This window comes from Melanerpes formicivorus, unplaced genomic scaffold (assembly GCF_026170545.1).
Source record: "Melanerpes formicivorus ecotype bairdi unplaced genomic scaffold, bMelFor1.0.p_v2 SCAF_6, whole genome shotgun sequence".
Lineage (NCBI taxonomy): Eukaryota > Metazoa > Chordata > Aves > Piciformes > Picidae > Melanerpes > Melanerpes formicivorus.
Genome location: NW_027142358.1, coordinates 1,849,060 through 1,875,060, shown reverse-complemented (window position 1 = coordinate 1,875,060; position 26,001 = coordinate 1,849,060). Strand labels below are relative to the sequence as shown.

At 43.2% G+C, this 26,001-nt stretch overlaps 1 protein-coding gene across 1 annotated transcript in view; it reads right to left on the bottom strand.

The window, feature by feature from the left end:
* Nucleotides 1-25,730, bottom strand: part of ABLIM1 (actin binding LIM protein 1) — a 229,556-nt gene extending 203,826 nt beyond the window's left edge. Inside the window, exon 1 of the mRNA XM_068139313.1 lies at nucleotides 25,626-25,730. Within this exon, the coding sequence (XP_067995414.1) occupies nucleotides 25,626-25,638 (13 nt within the window). The 5' untranslated portion in view covers nucleotides 25,639-25,730. The remainder of the gene's footprint in view (nucleotides 1-25,625) is intronic.
* Between the last annotated feature and the right edge of the window lie 271 nt (nucleotides 25,731-26,001).

The window sequence follows — 26,001 nt, the reverse complement described above, 5'->3', positions numbered from 1 at the left end:
GGGTTTACATGGATTCTCTGTGCAGCAGGCTGTAATGACTAGAGAGGAAAATGGGCCAGACAGATATCAAAGCCTATTTCAGAACCTTTCCCAACACAGCACACCACCAGCACACACCTCTGATTAAAGGCACTCTCCAAAAAATGGCATGTCTCCTTTTATTTGCAGCAAAGAATCCACTACTCTGCCACACAAAGTGAATTTTATTAACTTGATTCAAGGCCTGTCACTCATTTTTCAGCATCCTATGGGTACCTATAATATACGTCATTTGCAATCCATTTGATGAACTATGTTTATTTGTGCTTCTCTGATGAGCTCTCCAGCGATTTGCCTGCCAGTCCAGCTCCTTTACAGCACCTTATCAGAGTCCAAATTACTAAAAAAAAAGCTTTATGTAGCTTGCTTTCTTAAAAAATAATGAAATAAATAAAAGCTACAAACTGTTCCTCTGCTTCTGCTGTCTATTCAGATTGGCAAGTCCTCGGGCGCCGATCTTTCACAGTGTGCAAAATGGTACTCAGCACCATGCCCATCATGTACCCAGCCTGGCTGGGCTCCCCAGTGTGAGTCTAATCATATAAAGCACTTTTTTTAGAGCCAGATTCACCTTATTTAGCAGTAGTAACCCAAAAGACGAGCATCTCCTCCACACTAGAGCATCAAAGCTTTCTCCTCAATTAACATTAGAAAGTACCCATGAACATTAATTTATCAGCCTCGTCATGTATCTCTGGGGATGAATGACACTTCTTATTCCTCAGCAGCCATTAAGGCCAGACACAGTAAATGCCTCCTTAGTCATTTGCCAATGTATCAGTGTCAGCTTCCTCAAAGAAAAATGTATTTCCTTATCTAAATGCCTGCCTTAGATAGGTCAGCTCTACACAGCTGGTGTTAAAGGGAATCTCTACAGTTTCAAAAACGGGGTGGGGTGGAAAAGGCTTCAACGCATTTAAATGAGCTGAAACCATGTTTCCAAAAGTCAAACCTTGGAACATTAGCCAAATGGTATTATTCCACCCTAATTTTTCTGTAGTGAATTCTTAAATTCACAAGGCAGGCTTTGCATGGTATTTCTGACAATCAAAATCCAGATATTTTAAGGAGCCAGTAACTGAGAATAGAATAGAATAGAATAGAATAGAATAGAATAGAATAGAATAGAATAGAATAGAATAGAATAGAATAGAATTAACCAGGTTGGAAAAGACCTTTGAGATCATCAAGTCCAACCTATCATCCAACACTATCTAATCAATTTAACCATGGCACCAAGCACCCCCATCCAGTCTCTTCCTAAACACCCCCAGTGATGGTGACTCCACCACCTCCCTGGGCAGCACATTCCGATGGCCAATCTCTCTTTCTATGAAGAACCTCTTCCTAACATCCAGCCTAAACCTCCCCTGGTGCAGCTTGAGACTGTGTCCTCTTGTTCTGGTGCTGGTTGCCTGGGAGAAGAGACCAACTAAAATTATTTCTCCATTTGGCAACTGACATTTTCAGACTTTAATGCAAGGAATCACAACATAACATAAAGTAGCCTACAATAAGGCATATAAACAAGGAGTAAAATGAAATGCTCCTCAGTACCAGCCTACAACAAATGGGGGGAAAAAAAAGCCTGAAAGACAAAAACTGTAGGTTATAAAGACACAATCCGCAGCACACATTGGGCTACAGACTGCTCAAAGCATCACCATGGAGCACACACATCTTCAGGCTCTTGAGATGGCTTGACCCCTCCAAACAAAGCAATCTGTGCTGCATTTTCACACTGTGTGCATCTTCAGCCTCTTCACCTGCTGGGCATGTACTTCCTTCTCATGTACCACTGCTTTCTCATGCACTACTGACAAAGTCCCTATGACCCTACAAGTGCATCCAAGAGCAGGCAGGTTTGCTTCAGTCAGGAAGCACAATTTCACTGCACATGGCCTAAACTGGATGCAAACAAACAAATGGAGGGGGTGGGGGGCGGGGGGGGGGGGAAGATAGTGCTGAGCAAATCTCATCCTTCATGATCAGATTAGTGTTGAAGAAGGGTCACTGGTTTGGAAATTTGTTTGTTTTTTTTTTTTTTTTAATATCTTGACCTTGGTCTTGTCCATCTTAAGTTGCTAAAATCACACTTACTGTTTTGAAGGAAAGACATGCCTGCAAACAGATTATTCCTCAGTTAGCCCTGGATTACAAAGGCTCCCAAAATGCAGCACCAGCTGTTCCTAACATCTTTTGAAAGCCTGAACTTAATACAGATCTCCTACAAATCTTGCTGGTTTATGGCATGCCTCTTCTAGTAGATGCCTCAGTACTTTACATGGCAGGAGGCAGTTCATTTTGTATGTTATCATTACACAGGCAGGTCATCTGTGGCATGATTAACTACATCTTGGGGAATACTCCAAGCATGGGGCACTGCAAGAGATTGACCCAGGTAATACCAGGAAGGCCACTCCTGACTCAGGTGTGCTTCTAAGGACAGACCATGTAGACCACTGTTTCAGCTACAAGCCTGTCCTGAAAAATCACTGAAGACAAACCAAATTCTCCAGTGCCCTAGTAATAAAACACAGCCTTCCCACAATGCCATGGAAATTGCTTAATTAACTAACTAGGAGGAACTTAATTGCAGATTGTAGGATATCTTTATCACTATGAATATGTCATCACATTTATCACTGTTTCCTGTCACCACACATAAAGAGCATGTCTTCAGTGAAGTTAGTTTAATTTACAAGCTCCAAACCAGTAATTTCTCACCTTTGGTGACATTTCTGGAAGCTCCTTTGTGAGGTATGTTACACAAAGCAGCTTCAGGATTTTAACTGCCTAAGCAACCAAATAATGGTGTTAGAAAAGTGTTACTTCTGCCCCCAAACAACTTCAGCATCAAATTACAGAAAGAAAAGGTGACCCAGTTCAGCAATGTAAATACTGAGGGAGCTGGGGTTGCTTAGCCTGGAGAAGAGGAGGCTCAGGGGAGACCTTATTGACATCTACAACTACCTGAAGGGAGGTTGTAGCCAGGTGGGGGTTGGTCTCTTCTCCCAGGCAACCAGCACCAGAACAAGAGGACACAGTCTCAAGCTACACCAGGGGAGGTTTAGGCTGGATGTTAGGAAGAAGTTCTTCCCAGAAAGAGAGATTGGCCATGGGAATGGGCTGCCCAGGGAGGTGGTGGAGTCACCATCACTGGAGGGGTTTAGGAACAGACTTGATGGGGTGCTTGGTGCCATGGTTTAGTTGATTAGATAGTGTTGGATGACAGGTTGGACTTGATGATCTCAAAAGTCTCTTCCAACCTGGTTAATTCTATTCTATTCTATTCTATTCTATTCTATTCTATTCTATTCTATTCTATTCTATTCTATTCTATTCTATTCTATTCTATTCTGTTCTGTTCTGTTCTTCCTCCGATTAGCTTCAAAGTTTAGCTGGAATCATGTTCAGATGCTACGGCTTGCACTTCAGACAAATTCCATCAATATTCCTCATTATTAACAGGAGCAGATAAAGAGATGGTCAGACCACTGCAGAGGTGAACTGACAGACGTCAGTTAAACAGTCCCCATTCTTACAGCTGAGGATTAGCTGTTGAATCCTATAAGCTAAATTCTTCAGAAATTCATGTTGCTTCAAGAAGCAGATCAGCAAGCAGCACTAAGGAAAGACTAATAACCCCATAGAGAAATCAGCATCACCAGAGTGCTATCCCCAAAGCCATCCCAGAAGTAATCTCTCTGCATTTGCCTAAGAAAGCCACTCCGGGTATCTTCAATTTATTCCTAATAAGATCTGTCTCCTTCACCTGTGAAAGCTATTAAAAGGAATTTGTTGAAGCTGGATTAATTTCATTCATAAAGCTTTTTCTTATAGCTGTACTGAGGAGATGAGCTGCTTTGGTAGACTTTGATGTGTTTCATGTTCCTTTTTTGGGACAAAGCACCAGCACACCTTTGAAAACAAGAACACGTGAGAACTGCACACTGGGGTTAGGATTCTGCAGCACTCAGTATCACAGTATCACCAAGGTTGGAAGAGACCTAGAAGATCATCAAGTCCAACCTGTCAACACAGACCTCATGACTAGACCATGGCACCAAGTGCCACGCCCAATCTCCTCTTGAACACCTCCAGGGATGGTGACTCCACCACCTTCCTGGGCAGCACATTCCAATGACTAATGACTCTCTCGGTGAAGAACGTTCTCCTCACCTCAAGCCTAAACTTACCCTGGCACAGCTTCAGACTGTGTCCCCTTGTTCTGGTGCTGGCTGCCTGGGAGAAGAGACCAACCCCTTCCTGGCTACAACCACCTTTCAGGTAGTTGTAGGCAGCATTGAGGTCACCCCTGAGCCTCCTCCTCTCCAGGCTAAACAATCCCAGCTCCCTCAGCCTCTCCTCATAGGGCTTGTGCTCAAGGCCTCTCCCCAGCCTTGTTGCCCTTCTCTGGACACATTCAAGTGTTTCGATGTCCTTCTTAAACTGAGGGACCCAGAACTGGACACAGGACTCAAGGTGCAGCCTAACCAATGCAGAGTACAGGGGCACAATGATTTCCCTGCTCCTGCTGGCCACACTATTTCTAATGCAGGCCAGGATGCCATTGGCCTTCTTGGCCACCTGGGCACACTGCAACACAGCACTGTAACACAGCTGAAAAGGGACATTCAATCATCAAAAACTTTCCATTTCACTACAGCTGTTTTTAATGAGAGTGGAGATAGACATCTTCTCTCCAATCCAGGCTGGGTGATTAATTAACTGATGCAACAGCAATGCTGCAGCTGCGTTTGCCAAGTTATCGTCCTCAGGACCACAATTAAAAAAGAGGAAGTTCCAGTGGGAATCAGGCTTGAATGACATCAGTGGTAACAATTAAAGCTCCTGAAGCTTTTACAGCACTTCAGGGCAGCTTCTTAGCTCTCTGAGCAACCCTTCAGTTCTGCCAATTGCCTCTTGGAGGCAGCTAAGGCTCAGTCAGTATGTTTTCACTGGACTCGAGGATCACTCAGTAGAAACCTCTGACATAAAGCGTCTAAAACAAAGGTGCCCTGCTTATGCTTCCCCTTTATCTCCATTTCTTTCATGTAAGCAACAGAAGCACAAAAGGGGGGTCACAGCTAAAATGAGAGTTAGGGGCAGACTCCTCCCTTCAGCTTGCATTTTGGATTTGTTGGTAAATTCTGCAGTTCAAGGAGGCAAGAGATCACAACACTGACTAACCACAACTAGTTACCCTAGTACTTAAACTTCCATACTCTAAATCTTTATAGCTCTTAGCCATGGATATTCATGCTTCACAGCATAAACCCCCAAACAGCAGACTGAAGCAGTATGTTATAGCATGTTAACATAGTGGATTTTTAATGTTTCTGGTTTACTCAGTGGAGAAATTCCCATTTTCATCCTCGATTAATGCATCAGAGACATCAGCCTACCTAAGGACACCAATTCCTAATGAGGCAGCACAGCCCCCCTCTAAAACAAATGTAAAGAAAGGACATCCTTGATCTTTTATTGCTAAGTGTTTCTAGTGCAATGATCTACTTGCAGCTGACATTTGAAACTTGAAGCTAAAAAGAAATCTGCAGATGGGATTTGAAGGTCATCCAAACACAGCTTTAAACCTGCTCTGTTTTGCTTCCTAATGTAGCCTCAATACAAGCTTCTGGTTCTATGCTATCCTGCACTTCTTCTCCTCCGAGCTGCTCATCTGGTATACCAATTTATGACTGGTTGGGTAAGAGCAACAGCACATTTATAGAGATTTTCTTATTTTATTTTCTCTGAAGCAGTAAAATTGGAAAACCTGATTTTGCCTTTCAACTTACCCTGCTCAAAGAAAATACAAAAGCAACCTTCTCTCTTTTTCTCTTTTTTTCACATAACACCTAACTAGAAATAGATTTGCATCACAAAACACTGCGGTAAATGTCTGTTATGTCTTTTCAGGGCAGTGCATTCAGATACTGTGATGCTCCCTGGGCTACCAAGTGGACTTAAAAGAACTTGTATTTGTAATTCAAAGCTGCTGATTTTCATACCTATCTACACTGCAGCAAAAAGGACAGCTATGTGTTTGCAGGGAAGGCTGACTACAACCCCTTGCAAAGGACTAGCCCACATCTGCATGACATTTAAATCCTACCTAAGCCTATTCCAAGTATCACTAATGTTCTTCCTGCACAAATGAGACAGCGCCACTCTGGATTAGGTAATGAGAGACACACTTAGCATGCTGGACTAGATGACAGGGAAGGAACAACACAGCATTACCAGGTCACGTTATTGTCTCTGCTTTCTAGCCTCCTTAAATATAATGGCTTCATCTTATATCTCCTCTCCTGTATCCTGACCTGCACCTGCCATCATAGATCATACTAACCACTGACACCTGGTATGTTCCATCACAGAGTAGGAAAGAAGCTCCAGCATTGAGGAACGTTTGAGTAGGCCTGTATTTAGCACTGGAGTATCACAGAACTATGGTCAGCTCTGACTGACACCCATGGTAACACAAGACACAAAACTTCCTAACTCTGGTGCTCTGAATCTTGTTAAACACAATTAACAACAGTGGCAAGACCCAACTGTTTTAAACTGCATACTTCCTTATTCAGACTCATTTAGGCAGGGGATGAAGCCAAGTAACAAATGCCTCTGAAATAAAATCCAAAAATCTAGTGATGCAGGACACTTCACACCACAGACTCCAGTCTCAGCTTGGACTGTGTGGCCAGACAAGACCTTCAGCCATGACATTTGTCCCACATCCTCAAAAGGCTTCACTGGACTGGCATGACAATTTGCACTCAAGGGCAAAGACCAACTCACAGGTGACAACTGATGGCTATGATGATGAGAAGTCATGATCAAAATGTGTTCCATGACTGCTGTGTTCAGGAGGAGACTTGATAGGGTGCTTGGTTGCATGGTTTAGTTGATTAGGTGCTGTTGGATGATAGGTTGCACACGATGATCTTGAAGGTCTCTTCCAACCTGGTCTATTCTATTCTGTTCTATTCATTCCATTCCATTCCATTCCATTCCAAATTATTTTCATTCCACAGCTCACAGATTTTAAGGCATCTACAGTCACCCAGTCTGACTTCTGATGCACCTAAGTCTTGGTAAATGCCTGCTAATCAGATACTTTACATTGAATTTCACTAGCCCAAGTATAAACATGTTTTCTCATTGAGTAATTTTGTATGTGGGCTATGTCCCACACTTTGCTCTTCTTAACCATTTCTCCCATAACAAATCTGAAAATCATAGTATCATAGTATCAGTCAGGGTTGGAAAGGACCACAAGGATCATGTAGTTCCAACCCCCCTGCCATGGGCCTGTAAATACAGGTGAGGTGATTTTGCAGATCAGCTTCTACAACCTGGGGAAGCTGCTCTGCAGCTCCTCACCTCACTGTATGGCAGCAGGTAGTTAGGCTCAGCCCTCAGCTCATCTGTACAATAGAATCAGTTGGGTCAAGTCTAGAACTGCTCTTCTAAACATCAGGAAAGGAGGAAAACTACTCTGGGCAATAATTTTAATTATTAAAGAGCTTGATCATTGAGTGAGGGAGCATTGATTTAACAAAACTCCTCTATTGTATTGTCCATTAAAATCAAGAATCCTAAAGCTTTGTGAAAAGGACCAACATAGCTGCTTGTGAGCTGGGAAACTGAAGTCCAAGAGGAACGGAAGTCACCAGCTGTTAACTAGACTACATGTTGATAGAATAAAGATAACATCTGAAGCTATATACATTAATAACCCTGCTGGCTTTCATTCTGCCCAGCTGCACCACACATGGAGAAAAACTCAGTAGCAGGCTGAGCAGCATACTGGGTGGAAATTTGCAGGAATGCAACCAAAAAGGATAGAGAAATTTTGAAATGAATCTCAGGGCTTTGCCTGAAACCACATCAAAAGCATAACCCCAGCAGCAGTACCCATACCCAAACTCCTATGAACCTTGAGAACTAACAACAGTTGAGTCACACTGACATGGATTTAAGCTCAGCCTATTCACCAGACATATAGGTCCTATCCTAAAACTCAAGCCACTGTGAGTCTCTCTCTGCACTGTTTCTCAAGCTATTTCAATAAAAGATGTTATATATGTCATATGGCAATTTACAGTCACACTCCTGATCTGTAGACAGGAGAAACAGAAGGCTTTGATTCCTGCATACCTGGACTTCAGAAGCAGCAATACAGTTCATGCTCCTGTACATGGCACCATTTCCATTCTCTTCACCAGGCACAGCCTTAATATCTTCTTTAAAGAAACCACGACAACCTCTTTCTGTCTTAACACAGCACTCATAAGGCCAACTTACAAGTAGAGGGAAACTGCCATGAAAGTAATATTCTTCCTCTCATGGAGACATAACTGGAACACACAACTGAGATGAAAGGATGCAGGTTCATGACACAAAAGGAAGAAGAATACAAGCCTCTCCAAAGTTAGCAGATTGGAGACACAGGCCCATTATTGCCTTGCTATGCGAGGCACCAAAACCAGTTATGGGCTCTTCATATGATCCAGAAAGAAGCTGGGCATCATAATTGTGGAGATGGAAATCTCACTAATAATAATGTTTGTGGAATATAGACTTTTGGCCAGAAAACTGTTGACTGCCTCACTCTCAAGGAAATAGAAATATCCTTATGTAAGGGAACTCATCCACTGAAACCAGCATCATCCCTTGTGCTCAGCACACAAAGTTAACACAAAAATCAGAAGTAAGTCATTCTATCACCTAATAATTCTGTACTCACCATCTTCTGCTTTTGGAGCCATCCCTTCCAGAAAAGCTGGGGTAGAGAGATGCAGGGCTTGGGGAGAATGAACCCTTAATGCAACCCAAAAGTATGTGCTCTTTAAGCACCACCTCTGGGCCATCAGTAGATCCCAACTACTCTACAGAGTATTACCAAGAGAGAAGTACTTATTATTTGCTTTAACTTGGGTAGAAACAAAGTACTGAAAGTTATTTGACAGGCTTCCATTCATTTGTCCAGCAACTTATTTAGAATAAACCAAACCAGGTTGGAAGAGACCTTCAAGATCATCATGTCCAACCCATCAACCAATCCAACCCACCCAAACAGCTAACCCATGGCACCAAGCACCCCATCAAGTCTCCTCCTGAACACCTCCAATGGCAGCGACTCCACCACCTCCCTGGGCAGCCCATTCCAATGGGCAATCACTCTTTCTGTATAGAACTTCTTCCTAATATCCAACCTGAACCTCCCCTGGCGCAGCCTGAGACTGTGTCCTCTTGTTCTGGTACTGGCTGCCTGGGAGAAGAGACCATCATCTGCCTGTCTACAACCTCCCTTCAGGTAGTTGTAGAGAGCAATAAGGTCACCCCTGAGTCTCCTCTTCTCCAGGCTGAGCAACCCCAGCTCCCTCAGTCTTTCCTCACAGGGCTTGTGTTCCAAACCCCTCACCAACTTTGTTGCTCTTCTCTGGACTCATTCCAGAACTGGACACAGTACTCGAGGTGTGGCCTAACCAGTGCAGTGTACAAGCATCCCGAGCATCTTCACACCAAGCTCACTCAGAGCTGAGAAAACAAGATGAAATTTCTCAGCAACCTGCATAGCAAACAGCTCACCCAGTCCAGTTCTGATGTAACTTTGCTAATTCCACTTACTTTAGAGTTGAATCTGGCCCCTAGATCCTACATTGCTCCACTTAACACAGCTAACGTGTGTGACTAAAGCTCTGCTCAGCTCCAGATGGCCAAACGTCAAATAAATTGAAAACCAGCCACTGCCAAATCTCTGCTTAGAAGGAGAAAAAAAAGAGAGAGAGAAAAGATACAGAAGAAATCAAAGAGAGCATGAATTCAGCATCAGAAAACACAAACAGCATGCTGCCTTCCCTTTTGTAGCTCACTTCCACAAGGTACTTACCTTGTAAAAAGTGATGAAAAGATGCAACGGTAATGAAAATGTGCAGTAAAGCTCTGCCCCTAGCTGCTGAACAACCTCTTCAGCTTTATTCTTCCTGCTGACAGTGTTTATGTCCTCCAAGACAGAAAACTACTACACTGTAGATTAGGGGCAAGACCTCCAAGCCCCTGCTGGCACAGAATGTATCCTAAACAGGTTATATAACTGAATAACAACTGTAGCCAGATAATGCACTTTCATAGAATCATAGAATCTTAGAATCATAGAATCATAGAATCAGTAAGGTTGGAAAAGACCTCAGAGGTCATCAAGTCCAACCTGTCACCCAACATCTCATGACTAACTAAACCATGGCTTCAAGTGCCACATCCAATCCCCTCTTGAACACCTTTCTTTAGAGGAGATAAGGTGTGACTAGGAAGCAAACTATGCCCTAGTAGAAATGAGGTTAATCATGATCAGCAGCAGCTGATCATAAGTAACTGAATAAATCTATCCATACACATGCACATACTATTTGTAGAGTTCCTCCTGTTCCCAGTTGTTTTCCAATGTAGCTGTCAGCATGGCAGAAGGACTCAACAGAGCCACTCAGTTCAGAGCAAGGTTTAGCCCACGTGGAAGAAGGGAGAGAGGGAGTAAGGGACAGCAATATCAAAATTTGATCAATATACAGAACTGAACTAATGAAGAGTAGGATCAATTTCAGTTTTAAACAACTTCTCTTCCCTGCACTAAGCTACATCTGGTATCAGTCATAACACTCTAGAAGCAGCTAAAAGTAATTTTCACACCTTCTTCCTAGGATAGCATGCTATCCAGTGTGTCCTAGATGAGATAAAGCAGCCTGCAGATGAAATACAGACTTTACCTACATGAGGTCTGTGGTGACCGGTTGGACTCAATGATCTTTGAGGTCTCTTCCAACCTTGGTCATCCTGTGATTCTGTGTGATTCCTATAACTGCCAGGAAGAACAATTCCCCAAAGATCACAATGCCTGCTTTTGTACTTTCACATGGGGACAATCCAGCTTCATGTAGCTGTGTATATACTGCACAGACCATTAACACATTTTTTTTCACATGCTTTTCACAATACATTTCTAAATAACAATATATTGTTGAGGTGCTCTGGCAGGGGGGGTGGACTCAGTGATTTTCAGAAGTCCTTTCCAAGCCCTACCATTCTGTGATGCTCTACACTGCTGTCATATGCAAATGAACATGCAAAACCCCCCTTGTTTCAAAGAAAGTTTCCAAAACAGAGAGTCAGAATGAACACAGCTGAATCAACTCATATGTCCCAGAGCAGAGAACCCCAGAAGTTACAAAATACTAATTGTGGGAGAGACTTTAAAAAGCTATTTGCCTTCTCCTGCCTCAAGTCAGGATGAACTGTCTCTATAACCATTCCTCTGCTCAGTGCCTTCTTCGACTTCATATCACTACCAAAAATCCAACTCTCTTTGACTAACACAAATCTGCAATTACTCTGCCAGCCTCCACAGTTATTCCAGATTCACACAACAGAGTGTAACTTGTCTTCACAGAGCTCTGCTATCAAAACCAGATGTTTTGTCAATACATTCTTTGCCCATACAACAAGCAATGGGCAAGAAATAGATCAGAAATAAAAGGCAGAGTGACTATTTTTTGAAGCACTCCGGAAAGATTGAATTGTTCTGTCTCACCCTCTGATACTGCAGAATCCTGTGCTCAAGTGTAGCCAACAGTGCTGCCTTTTTCATGATGTATTAAATGGGAAAATAAGCATTTTAGAAAGGCATCTAACTCGCAGCTCCTAGTGCAAAAGGAATTCAACGCTAAACATTTGCACTCCAAAGAAGAAGGATTTAAGGGTAGCACGCTGACAGAGCCCAGAAATGTTAATGGTAAATAATGATGGACAGAATGGAAAGATGAATTAAAGGTTTCCTACTGGGGTATTTTGCATTACAGAAATTAAGGAGGGTGGGGCAGAAAAATGATGTTTAATAGTAATCAAGAACTATTTTGTTCCATGATGAGTGGGGCAGAAGCATCAATGAATGCTTTACTAAGAACTGCACACTAGCACACATTTTACATGGACCAACACTCCCCCATGATGGTGTCAAAACATCATTTTTGTATCCTAGAACTTGGGAAGAACGCAGACACTCTCTTATGTGGTCCACTGGCCACACTTTGGATATAACATTTACTGCTGAAAAGAACACAGTAAATAAACCCAGCTTTCCAGTCAGCATGAAGAAAGATACACTGTGACTGAAGCTGTTAAGTTTGGAACTGTTAACTACATCAGTAGTGTTTAGGCAGCAGCAGGAATTTACTTTCTCTTCCAGTTATTCTTTCTGTCTTCTCAATTTCATTTGCATAAACTGTATTTTCCACATGGAAACACTATGTGCACTCCTCACCTGTGCTGTATGCAGCACCTGGAGCCCTAACATAGGAAAGACATGCACCTGATGGAGTGAGTCCAGTGGAGGGCCATGAAAATGGTTGGCCAGGGTGCTGGAACACCTCTCCTATGAGGACAGACTGAGGGAGCTGGGGTTGTTCAGTCTGGAGAAGAGAAGGCTCCAGGGAGACCTAAGAGCAGCCTTCCAGTACCTGAAGGGGGCCTACAAGAAGGCTGCACAGGACCTGTTTACTAAGGCATGTAGGGAATAGGATGAGTGGCAATGATTTTAAATTAGAGAAGAGTAGATTTAGATTTAAATTGGATGTTAGGAACAAGTTCTGCACCATGAGGGTGATGGAACACTGCAACAGGAGGTAGTCGAGGCCCCACCCCTGGAGATATTCAAAGTGAGGCTCAACAAGGCTCTGAGCAACCTGATCTAGTGGAGGACATCCCTGCTGACTGCAGGTTGGACTAGATGACCTTTGGAGGTCCCTTCCAATCCAAACTGTTCCATGATTCATGAAAACACTTTTGATCAGGTCTGGTTGCATCTGTGGTGCTCTTTAGACCCGTCAGAAATCAAAAGGATGTTGTAGCTGAGCTGATTCCTGGCAAGTTAACACAGGACTTCTCTTGGCCTGACCATTTCTAGTTTCTTTAAATTCCCCACCTGATGGGGAAAGCTCTTAATATTTCTGTTTGAAACTTCAACTTGCTATGCAAAAATAGCATAAGTAAAAAAGAATTAACTGTGTATCAAGGGAAACAGCAGATCCTTTGTAAAATCAGCAACATGGGCTGTGTAACCCAGCAGGATGGAAAGGCACCAGGGCTGGAGCTGCTCAATCTCACTGAAGATCAGCTCTGCTATGCAAACACGGAAACACAGCATCAAACTTGATTGGAGATTTTTCCCCTCAAAAGTCATAGGCTTGCACATGTGCTTTCCCCTCCCTTTCCAGGCCCTAGGCTTGTGTGATATTGCTAAGGGAAGCATACTTTTGTAAAGCTGGGAGAGAAATCTAATTGCTTAAAAATAGGATTTGGCAGAGCACCAGCTCCTAGATCAGTCTGTGAAGCATTCAGAGGTTTTAGGCAGATAAGAGTTTTACCTCAGGGGATTTCAAACCAATACTTTCCTCCACTGCCTTCAGAAAACCACAAAAATATTTGCAGCAATTGGCATTTACTTCAGCATGCCCTCCCCTAGCCTGACTGCTAGGTTACTTGGGACATCTGAAAATAAGGAGAAACCAAACCAAACAACTCTTTGATATCAGAGCACTCACAACTCCCTCCCGCAATTCTCCAAATGTTCTGTACTCCCATCTCTTTTAACCTCTTTTAGACTCAGGGCCAGTTTTAGCCTGCATCACCTCTGCCACTATACCACCTTGAAGAATGACTCTCTCTCCTCATTCTGCTTAAATATGTTCCCAGATGCCCTTCTATTCCTTTTCCACTCTCTCCAGCTCTTACTCACTGCCTCCTTCATCCACTGCTCTCGTGACTTCTCAGTCTAAGGTAGAAAGTGTAGGAAGCAAATTTAACAATCAAGGAGAAAGTGTAGGAAGCAAACCCAACAAGGGTAGAACAAGGCTCAATCTCAGCCTTGCTTCCCCAGAAAACTGAGTCAAAATCTGTGTTAGTAACATACAGATCTTTCTGAACCTGAACGTTGGGAGGGAGGGTTTGGCTATGAAAACTGGGTATCCTATAAAAAACTTTCCACCATACTCTGATAATCTTTCAGGAGGATGAACTGTGTGGAACATAGCATGAATTAATCTCCTCCCCTCTTTCAAATGGTGGCAGTGAGCATAGGTGATTATAATCTTTAGTTGACTATAATCTTCAAGAGATTATCATCTTCTTTAGCTGTTTTCTATACATCAACTCCATACACACACATCCATACCCACACACAACCACCAAAGAGATCTTTGCTGGGGTTACCCCTCCTCTGCAATTCCAACTACAGTCTTCATTAGTTTCATCTGGCTGCCTCCTGACCTACCCTCACTCAGCCATCCCCTTTGGGCAGCAGCGCCAACAACCTTTACTAAAAATACCTCCTAAGCATCATAAATAGCAAGATGGTAGGATTCTGAATCCCCCTTTAGGCACACAGCCTTTTTGCTTTTCATAAATACAGAGTGGCAACAATGGCAAGAGAACAAAGTGCATCTCAGAGCACTGCTCTGCTCGCCCCATGTGCCTTGCAGAAAGGAAAAAATGAGAGCTTCCGGTAGCCACAAAAGCTGTCACCAGATGACAACGGAAAGAGAGGGAAATGGCTTTTGCAGAAAGTCACATAATCTCCCAAACCTAAAGTTTGAACATGCTTTAACTCAATGGGATTCACTGCCTAAAATGCAAGGCCAGTGTTATTAAAGAAAACTTTAGATCTGCAGGTTATCTGCGTCAAGCAGGGAGCCACAGAGTGAAAAACCAGCAAAATAAGGTTGACTCTTGCTCTGCTGAATTTCTGCACCACCATGAACTGTACAGAAGAGGCTGACTGCACAGTGCAGGGCCAGCCTGGCTGAAGGAAACACTACACCAAAAGTTACCTGAACTGCTCAACATCCCAGCCAAATTGATTTTAAAAAAATCTCAGCATTAGCTGGGGACTGAGCTCAGGTTATTTTGAGATATACAAAATACATTAAAGATCCTAAAATCAACTGCCCTTTACATTTTCAGCCATTTGCCTTACTGAACTTACTATGGGTAGAAGTTTTACAAGTCTATGAGATTTTGTCCAGAGAAGGGCAATGAGGCTGGGGAGAGGTCTTGAGCACAAGCCCTATGAGGAGAGGCTGAGGGAGCTGGGATTGTTTAGCCTGGAGAAGAGGAGGCTCAGGGGAGACTTCATTGCTCTCTATAACTACCTGAAGGGAGGTTGTAGCCAGGTGGCCAACAGAACCAGAGGACACAGTCTCAAGCTGCACCAGGGGAAGTTTAGGCTTGAGGTGATGAGAAGTTCTTCACAAAGAGAGTTGTTGGCCACTGGAATGTGCTGCCCAGGGGGGTGGTGGAGTCACTGTTCCTGGAGGTATTCAAAAAGGGATTGGACGTGGCACTTGAAGCCATGGTTTAGTTAGTCATGAGGTGTTTGGTGATAGGTTAGACTTGGTGATCTCTGAGGTCTTTTCCAACCTTATTGATCCTATGATTCTATGATACAATTATGGAGGTTTCAAAAATTCCATCTTATCATTAAAAAAAAAAGGTCAGGTAGCATTCTTTGGCTTATATTCTCACTCAAATTTGATAAGATTAAATTTGGTATGAAAAATTTGCCACTGTCCAGCAGCAGCTCTAAAGGAAGAACATCACAAATGTGCAGGAGAATAATTACTATAGAATGGAATGGAATGGAATGGAATGGAATGGAATGGAATGGAATGGAATGGAATAGAATAGAATAGAATAGAATAGAATAGAATAGAATAGAATAGAATAGAATAGAATAGAATGGAAGAATGGAATGGAGGAATGGAATGGAATGGAATGGAATGGAATGGAATGGAATGGAATAGAATAGAATAGAATAGAATAGAATAGAATAGAATAGAATAGAGTAGAATAGAATAGAAGAATGGAATGGAGGAATGGAATGGAATGGAATGGAATGGAATGGAATGGAATGGAATGGAATGGAATGGAATGGAATAGAATAGAATAGAATAGAATAGAATAGAATAGAATAGAATAGAATAGAATAGAATAGAATAGAATAGAATTAACCAGGTTGGAAGAGACCTTCAAGATCATCGCATCCAACCTATCATCCAACACCACCTAATCAACTAAACCATGGCACCAAGCAAGCGTGGAAAGAAATCACTGTGTCAACTACAACAGTCTCAGACATTGCCTACTGACAGTTTTTAATTTATAAATGACATTTTCAGAAAGCCAGAAAGCCAGATAACATCAGAACCACGGTGTAAATTATTCAGACTATGTGTGGACATAATTAGTTAAGCAGAGCTTCTTTCCCTGAATCACCAGGGCCCAAACATGCATTGCACATCTAAGTACACAAAACATGTTTGTTATTCATCTCAAATATCAAAACATCTGGCAGCAGGAATAGGAAACAAAAACAAACCCAAAACTATTTATAGGCACTTTTGGACAGGGATTACTTCAGGTCAAGTCAGAAAGCATCCCTAAGCTGCAATCACCAATTTCTATTTCTCAGTTATTTTGGATTTAAACTGGTGTTCCGAAGAGAGAAATGCCACACAGGCTTTTTATAACAGCTGCCAATTCAACAGTGATCAAAGTTTTATTATTCTCCCCTAGATCAAAGTCTGGACTGGATAATTTTGGGATTATCTCCAGCTCATGAAGCAGAATAAACAGTTTTGGATAACCACATTATTATATAACAACATTGTCTTCTTGCAATAAGTTTTGCTCCCATTTGCATATGCCACAGAGTTTGAGCGGATTGTCTGATTATCATTTAATTGTTTTATTGGTTTTCTAGGACAATAAAAGGGGAAATTATACCACAGCAGCAGAAGGCCATAGAAACATTCAAATCCTGTCTTGTGCATCTACATTCATATGCAGAGGACAGTCACGAGTACAGGTGAAGCCGAGATTAAAACAAACCAAACAAATCAGGCACAATTCCAGCGGAAGGTAATGGTTCTTACAGCTCTGCTCATTATGAACCACTCAAGCCATCTGCAGATTTCCATCTGTGGAACAGAGGAATTCACACACACCTTGGCACAGCCTGTTCATACATGCACACACTCTTTCAAGTGGAATAAAGAAACTCCTTGGCAGACAAATTGGTATACTTCCATTCTGTCGGCTTTCATTAATAGGCATTAATTATTACTGCATGGGTAAGATTCCTTTTTGCAAATACCCCTGATTTTTAAAATGCTTCACTCTGGTATGCTTTCATGTAAGGAAAAAAAAAAAGGGGTGGGGGGTGTTCGCCTTTTCGTTTTCATCCTGAGAAAACCATTGAATTCCACATTGCTTATTGACCACATGCTTGGCTATATTCCTGTTCCACTAACAAGGTATTTACTACTATCTTCAGTGAAAGGGCAAGTCCTAGATCCACCTCTTACACCCTAGTTCTATGAAATTCATTCACTCTGCACTGTCCTTACTGAAGCAAACTCTTCTACGAGGGTTGATTTTAGCCTGGAGAAGAAGAGGCTCAGGGGAGACGTTATTGCTTTCTACAACTACCTGAAAGGAGGTTGTAGCCAGGTGGGGGTTGGTCTCTTCTCCCAGGCAACAAGCACCAGAACAAGAGGACACAGTCTCAAGCTGCACCAGGGGAGGTTTAGATTCTGAAGTGAGGAGAAAGTTCTTCACAGAGGAGTTGTTGGCCACTGGAATGTGCTGCCCAGGGAGGTGGTGGAGTCACCATCCCTGGAGGTGTTCAAAAAGGGTTTGGATGTGGCACTTGAAGCCAGGGTTTAGTTAGTTATGAGGTGTTGGGTGATAGGTTGGACTTGATGATCTCTGAGGTCTTTTCCAACCTTATTGATTCTATGAGTCTATGATTAACAGAACTGGCAACCTAGGACACCAGAGAAAGCCAGTACTTTGGCATTAACTGCTCTGCATTCTCTTCATGTGTAGGGCCACAGGGAGTTAGAGCTGGAACATCTTTTTCAGGGCCATATTATACTCTCTTAGCTATATTCCTTTACCATTAACTATGTTTCAGCTCTTATCTAACCTGGTTGTCTCCCAGACTTTGTAATACCAAAAATAAACTGAAAGCTTTCATCACTAGTTGAAAGGAAACTGTAATTTGAACAGCAGTTTTGCTGACTGTTGATCAAAGATGCCTCATGCAAGCCTGATGCGATAAAAACAAAATCGGCTTTATAATGACAGTAATTAAAGCAGAATCCTTTCCCTGAGTGAAATCCCACAGTCCTTACTCATACAAAACTTACAGTGGAGGAAATGGGAGTTAAAATGAGAGCACATTAGAAATTATTAATTGGAGGTTCCAGGTACAAGTACTAAACAACAAAAAAAACAGTTACAAAACCTGTTTCAGCTTTGCCCTTTGTATTAAAATGTGTCTGTCCGTCTCTATGACAATACCTGACCTGCTCTGGCATTCTAGAAACACATTCTTGTAAAGTCCACTGTGATAAGGTCACTCAGTGTTCTGACCTGTCTCCAAAAGGATCACTGCTAAGTGCTATCCAGTAAAAACACGAATATATTCTTGGCTTCATCAACAAACAGCAACACATACTGCACTTTTCAGCATGCTCCAGAGCTAAGCAGAGGTCTAAAGGCTTCAAGGAGTCAGAATCTCAGAGTTTGCTGGCTGGCTTGGACCATTTTCTTACACCACTGTGAAAACTGAAATGGCAAATATCCTGCAGGAAAAAATATAAACCCTTTTTGCCTCACCTTTGAGCACACTGTCTTCTCCATAATTCCTATTTCACACTTCTACAGGTCAGCCTTTTTTACAATGATGACAACAAAGTCTCCTTCCACTTTGGAATGTGGAGCTCGGATAAATAGGTTTCAGCAAAGGTGAAGTGAATGCAATCCACTCTAGCCATGGGGCAGTAACTCCAAGGCTATGTATTCACACCATACTCTTCGCCACAACCAAGTTTGTTGAAACTGGCCTCAACAAACTGTTTGCCACAGCACAGAAGCCAACATAGGCTGCAAAATCCAAACAAGTAACTGAGCAGGTACTCAGACAGGTAGCTCATATTCAGCTCTCACTGAAGCTATATGCAGTCAACACCATGCTGAGTTAAGTGTAAGTCCAATGTGTGCATGTAAATAGTGGGCGCTGCCTTGTGGATGTGGCCACAGCTCATGGTTTACATGAAACAAACTGACTCACCAAAGCACTAATACTGGCTTCTGAATGGGAAAAGATGAACATAAGACTCTTCCATCACAGGTGTACCCTGCTGAAGCCTGTCTGGTCAAATCTGGTAAGGATTTTCCCACATTACAGCCTCATAAACATACTGACTGCAATACTTTATCATCTTAACAAGACTGGGACCCTTCTTTGGGTTTGAATTCCTGAAAACAAAGCCCTTTCTGAAAACAAAGCCCTTTCTGAAAACATGACACAATAAGGGCTGAGCATTTGTGTAAAAAGGGAAGCTCACAGAGGAGGTTTCTGCTCTTGCTCTATAATGCCTGGAGTTTTCCTTGGCTTTTAGAAAAGGCCACCGCCTGCTTAGGCTACACGCTGTAGCCTAGACAGTGTGTGATTAAAAAAAAATTGGGGGCTACTTGTGGTCTTGGAACTTACAGACCAGTCTGCTGATGATGATGCATGATTCTGCATGTACACTGCAAAATTAAGAATCACAGAATCACAGAATGTTAGAGGTTGGAAGGGACCTTCAGAGATCAACCAGTCCAACCCCCTGCCAAAAGCAGAATCACCTAGGGTAGTCCACAGAGGAATGCACCCAGGCAGGTTTCCGAAAGTCTCCAGAGAAGGAGACTATAAGAAATACAACAGCAGTCATATGAACTAACCAATGTGTGGGTTTCATCTTCAATTACTTAGATTATTATTTAGAATGAAATAATTCTAACTATTCAATTCAAACCCATTAAAAGAACCAAAAAATCCCAAAAGATTGTTTTCAGAGACTGCAAAGCACATGAGGTTCTGGTGTTGTTCTTCACTAAAAGCAATTTTACTGGCTTTTCCATCCATAAGCTGATGCTTATTTTCCTTCTGTGCAATTCCTTTTAAAGCCATGCATCTAAAATAGATCCTACCTCATTGTCCCAGTTTCCTCTTGTTGTTGCCATTAGTCTATGCAACTTTTTCCATGCGTTCAGGACTAATTTTCATTAATCACAAAAGTTAAACAGCACTGAATAAGCTTTGTTGAAGGGAAAAAAAGATGAGACAAACAGGCAAAACTTAAAAAGGAGCAGCTTAAAAGAGGTACTCCTGTTATAAGTCAAATACCTCAGTAAAATACCCTTCTTCCCTATCACAACAAAAGGCCTAAAGATTTGGCTGCAGCTACTGATTCTCATGTACAGACAAGCACAGCTTGCAATGACAATCTAGGTGCTGATTCTGAGCTTTTTAAGCCACCACATTGAGGTTCAAGCCCTAAAATGAGTGACTGGAGGGGGGGAAAAAAAAGGCATTGCATGGATTTGGAAGAAATAAACAGAAAGTGCAGATAGGATTCAATAAAAGTATGAAATCAGCACAGAAGAAATTCAGGGCAAAAGCTGGGGAGAGAAACACCCTTCAGAGCCAGCTCCCAATTCTGCACTGCACAGGTATTCAAAGTGGTAAACAGCTGTGTCAGCATGACTGCACACACAGCTCCTTCTCAGGTCATGCTGCAGAGCACTGAACCCTGCCAGGAGCATGCTCCTTTGGGCTGCAGAGCGTTGTACCAAGGAAAATGGTGGAGATGACTACTGCAAGCAGCGTTTAAAGCTACAATAATTAACTATTTTAAACATGCTAAAATTCTCCAATTCTAAAATTAAAGGAAGTCCAGCCAGCTCACATTTGTCCCCACCCTCCAGGTCTCTCAGCCTGAGGGCACTGGGCAACAGCTATGCACTAGTCATGCCACAAATGGCATCAAGAACAGATTATTACATGCCTGAAAGGAATCTCTCTCTGACACCTAGAAAAATGCAGCACCATATTTCCAAAAGGATATGGCAGACAATATTGCCACCCCTTAAGTGCCTGGTTCCTTCAGATGTAACCATACTGTGAGAATCACAGACTATAATAAAATGTCGCCAGCAGCTCCCAAAGTCAGCATAGACCTCAGTTGAAACCACCAGTGCCAGCAACAGCAGCCATACCTACAGCTATTTGAGGAGGACTAGAAGATTTGGCAAAGATAAATAAAGGTTACTGGTGGACTATGCAGGAGCTCAATACTTAGTATGTATTTCATAGAAATATCTGTGATTTCCTCACACAGAAGTCCATAACTGTGAGATGGATCAATCAAGCAGTGTGCACAGTGTGGATGAAGAAAGAACTGTTACCAGAGCAAAACACAAATGAGCTGAAGTTTATCACCTTCTCTCAGAAATCTGTTACTGGCTTGTGTGAGAACAAACAAGGAGCCTCAGAAGAGGCCCAGAGGAATAAATTCCCCTGCTCTGATTTGGCTCTGAGACTCACAGAAAAGAAAGAGATCGTTTCAGTTCTTGTCTCATCTGTAAAATGAGGACAAAATCTCCCTCATCCCAACATTAAGAGTGATTTATTTGTCTGAAATGAGAAGTGTTTGATCTACATGTGGTAGAAAGTCAAACAGGATTGTAGTACAAAATAAATTCTTAAGCTAAACAACCCTACTACTTTGACTAAGGAGTAGGCTAGAAAATGTAATTACCCCCTCTACAACACCCACACTTGCAGCATCAGAGTGGTGCAGTACAACCTGTTAATATTAGACAGCAATAATATTTCTTTAACACTGGTTTCTGTCAAAATTCAGTGATTTTTGTTGTGGCACACCACACACACACAAAAAAGATACCACTACTGATAAACCTCCCACTTTACATGCCTTCATATTCCTCAAGAAGTTGCCTGCTGGACTAAATACAGTTCATACTAATTCTTTCCAATGCAATGTAGTAAAGATCTTTGTATTCCACCACACCAAACACTACCGTTTGTGACTGTTTGCTCTAGCAGAACTGAAGATTATAACAGTTAAAAATAGCCATTTTTTTTTTCCCATTAACTTAGACCTTCATGATAACAAGTAGTTTTGACAGTTTTTAAGCAGCCTGAGATAACATGCACAAGTAGGTCACGGTTATACTTGGCTTTAGAAAAACGTCTTTCATCCAGAGAATTTACAGCTCTCTGCAAACAAGCCCTTAGGTAAGCAACAATCTATAAGGCTATTCCAACACCCAAATTCAGTCATGTATGAGTCCTAATAACAACTACTTAACAATGGCTCAAAGGAGAATATGAAGGCTTTTGCAAACTGCAAAATTATAAAGCCTGAGTGACGTCAACAGGCTGCAGAACAGGTCGTGAGAGTGCCCTGGGAAGGACTCCAACTTGATGGGGAAATGAAAAGGGATTTTCAGAGTTCATCTCAGCTCCCAGTTCAATCACTAGATTTCAGGAATTATAATTTGTTCCAGCTTCTGGGAATACTCATCTGTGCTGCTGCATCTGGCATTTGGTCAAAACATCTGCTAGAGCTGTGCTATGAGGAAAGCATCAGCAGAAGGTTAGAGAACTCGTAGCAGCAAGAGCTGCAGGACAGGTGAGAAGGGCTGCCACAACCCAGTGCATGAAGGGTGGAAAAAACCAACACATGAAAAATTCAGAAATTTGCCTGAAAGCACAGATGAGCCATTAGACCTCAGTGCAAGCCCTCTCAAAAAGTTAGCTACCGTTACTTCCACTGTACAAGTAGCAGGGAAACACGAAACTCTTCATCCAGATTTCCATTTAAGGCAACATTACATGAATTTGTGGCTTTAGTTGTACCTCATATATTGACTTACAGTCTGTCATAACATCAGTGACTACATGGGTAGTTTTGGTTAAATAACAACAGGGAACTAGAACAGATGAGCCAAAAGGAGCACTCAGAAAGTACAGAGGTACTGCTGGATTCCAGGAGTTTCTTCTGTCATCTCTTGCAGTCAGTTCACTAGACCGTGCTGCCTCCTGGAGCAAAAAAGATGAATAGGGACCCACAGAGATTGAATAATGATAATATTGTGATGGTTTTTACCATCCTTTGAATATCTTCTGCAGTTTAGTAATAAAAATGGCACAGATGAGTGTTTAACTCCTTTGCCATTCCTGTTGTGCTTTGTATATTTTTAGAATAAACCTTTATTTAGAATAAACCAAACCAGGTTGGAAGAGACCTTCAAGATCATCGCGTCCAACCCATCAACCAATCCAACCCACCCAAACAGCTAACCCACGGCACCAAGTACCCCATCAAGTCTCCTCCTGAACACCTCCCAGCTCCAAGTGCTGATGCATTCAGGATAATAATAATGATCACCTTTTGGACAGCTAACATAACACAAAACATTATCAATATTTGCTGAGCATGCAGATCTTGATATGGTGGTTTTAACGAGACTCCCTATGCATTAGGTAACCTACCTTCATGAAGGAAAGGATCCCTATCTGATATTTGAACAAAGCCCTAATCCCTTAAACTCTCCCTTCTTACTCAAGCTTATTCTCATGAGCAGCCTCATTAAGATTCAGCATGTCACACAATATGTAAAAGTTACATTGATATGTAACATTTTAACAGCAGTGCTGCTTACAGTTAATAACATTGGTCTACACTCCTTCAGCCACAAAGAGCGTTTGGCCAGTACCAACTAGTAACTGAGTAACTCACAGGCAATTTTTTTCCCCACTGAGTCCATTTGTTAAAATTGAAAAGCTGATATTGATAGAAATTAGTATCTTAATGTCTTCTATGAATATGATTCACTACATCACTAATGTCCTATGGACTCTCTCTCTCTCCAACCAATTATTCTGAAAGAATTAGATGGCATGGGAGAGGCTGAGAACAAGTTCACCCTTCTTCTCCAGGCAGCTCTCCAGCAGAATCAAGCAGGCAAAGAAAGAGCAATTTGGGGGATGGGGGTGGGGGGTGGTGGTGAAAGGGAGTATGGCCAGTGGAAATGTTTCCTGGCTTCCCATTCTGTATGGTTAAGTCCTGGTGAGTCATATGCAGACCTGAAATGGTAAAATTTTTCTGTTGCTTCCTCAAATCCAAAGGCACCCCTTGGAAGACAAGAAGTCTAATCCATGCTATAAAGCTTTGCTGGGTTTTCCCCTCAAGTACTAATGCAGCCTTTGCACAACCCTGATGCTAATACAGTGTTCCTCCAGAAATGGATTCTTCAGAGACCAATACAGTCCATTTCTTCCTAAAGCAAGAATTCTACTGTGCCACAAAGATTTATGCTGCTTTAACACCATTTATTATTTATATCTAAAATGGGTGTGATGCTTTAGGACTATGGTCCTAACCACAAAATGCTGACAGCCTTTCAGCAGTCACACGATTCCTTCCAAGAGCAGGAAGCTCATTTGGGCATCAACATGAATCTAAGCAAATTAAAAAGATGGTCCATGGTGAGCAGTATTTGATACATTAATATGCAGAGAAATAAAAGGATAAACAAATAAGACCTATCTCTACATTCAGGGGGTTGTTAATTTGCAATACATAATTTTAACAAAGTAATTTTTCAGTTCAGAGAAAACTGGGAGTGGTTTTATTTGTTCCTGTGCAGATAGTTTTCTGCCTTCGAGAAATGCTTACAAGTATCTCTGGTCTCTCATGACAACGTTCAGAAAATGTTGAACTTAATGCCCCCAGTCCTTGAATTGGTAGTAACTATAATAAAAAACCCCAGAAGCATCAGTCTTCGGCCACACCTGCATCAGTTTTTCATATTGTAAGGAGAAGTTTGGAAGAAGCCGGGATCGGCAGTCAATGAGGCTGGTCTGTTCTTCTCCAGCCCAGAATCTCCAAGCACACAGACAGAGCCTGTGCACAAACGCATGCAAAGGACAAAGCCTATTCAAAGTTTAGGCCATAATTAATGCAAACGCAAATTTGAACTAAAACTTCAAAATGCTCATTTTCAGCCAGATACAAATATTCACCAGAGGTACGATCTGACGATGGGATTTACCACCACACCCGAAGAGGAGCACCTGCTTTACAACGACAGGACAAGCCAGATGCCTTGCCAGCGCTCAGCAGACACGCCAGCACCAATCACTTAACATCGCCTAAGCAGAAATAGCCACCGACTTCAGACCTTAACCCCCCTCACCACTACCAACCCTTCTCCGCACACATACACACTCCCATCACCATTTAAAACGCACCAACCCGCCGCCCCCCGTGCACCGGGAAGAGACCAGGTGGGGTTCCCACGCCTCGCCCGGCAGGTGCGGCTGGATGCCCGGCCCCGAAGGATGCTCTGCGGCGCTGAGACCCGCCGCAGCCCGCTCCGGAGCCCCTTTCCCGGCCGAGCTGCAAAACGGTATTGGCAGGCGACGGGCAGTGGCGCGGGGTAACCTCTTCACTTTTCCCCGGTCCGAAATCGCCCGCGCAACCTCCGCCCAAGCGCAGCGAACGGGGCACTGCAGCACGGCCAGGCGCGCAAGGTCAAGCGCGGCTCCTCCGCCGGCGCCCAAGGAGCTGGCAGGGACGCGGACCCGGCGCCGCGCGTCAGGGACCCACCTCTGGCAGACATGGCTCAGGCCAGCGGGGACCCCGCGGAGCTCCAGCGGCGGCAGCGCACGGCCCGCACCGCCCTGCGCCCTCCGCGCCGCGGCGGCCGATGCGGGGGGGGCGGCGGCGCTGGGCCGGGCTGGGCCGGGCGGGTCCGCGCCGCCGTCGCCGCCGCGCTCCCTCCCTCCGTCCCTGCCCGCCCGCCGCTGTGCGGGGCGGTGCCGGGGGCCGCCCTGCGGTGGCTGTGGGCGAGTGTGAGCCCGAGGGCGTGTGTCCGTGTGCGTGTCCGTGTGTGCCGCCGCGAACCGGCCTGCCGGGGCGAGGGAGGGCCAGCGGAGGGGCCGCGGTGACTCCCGTGAGGCGGGACTGAGCGCTGGGAGCGGTG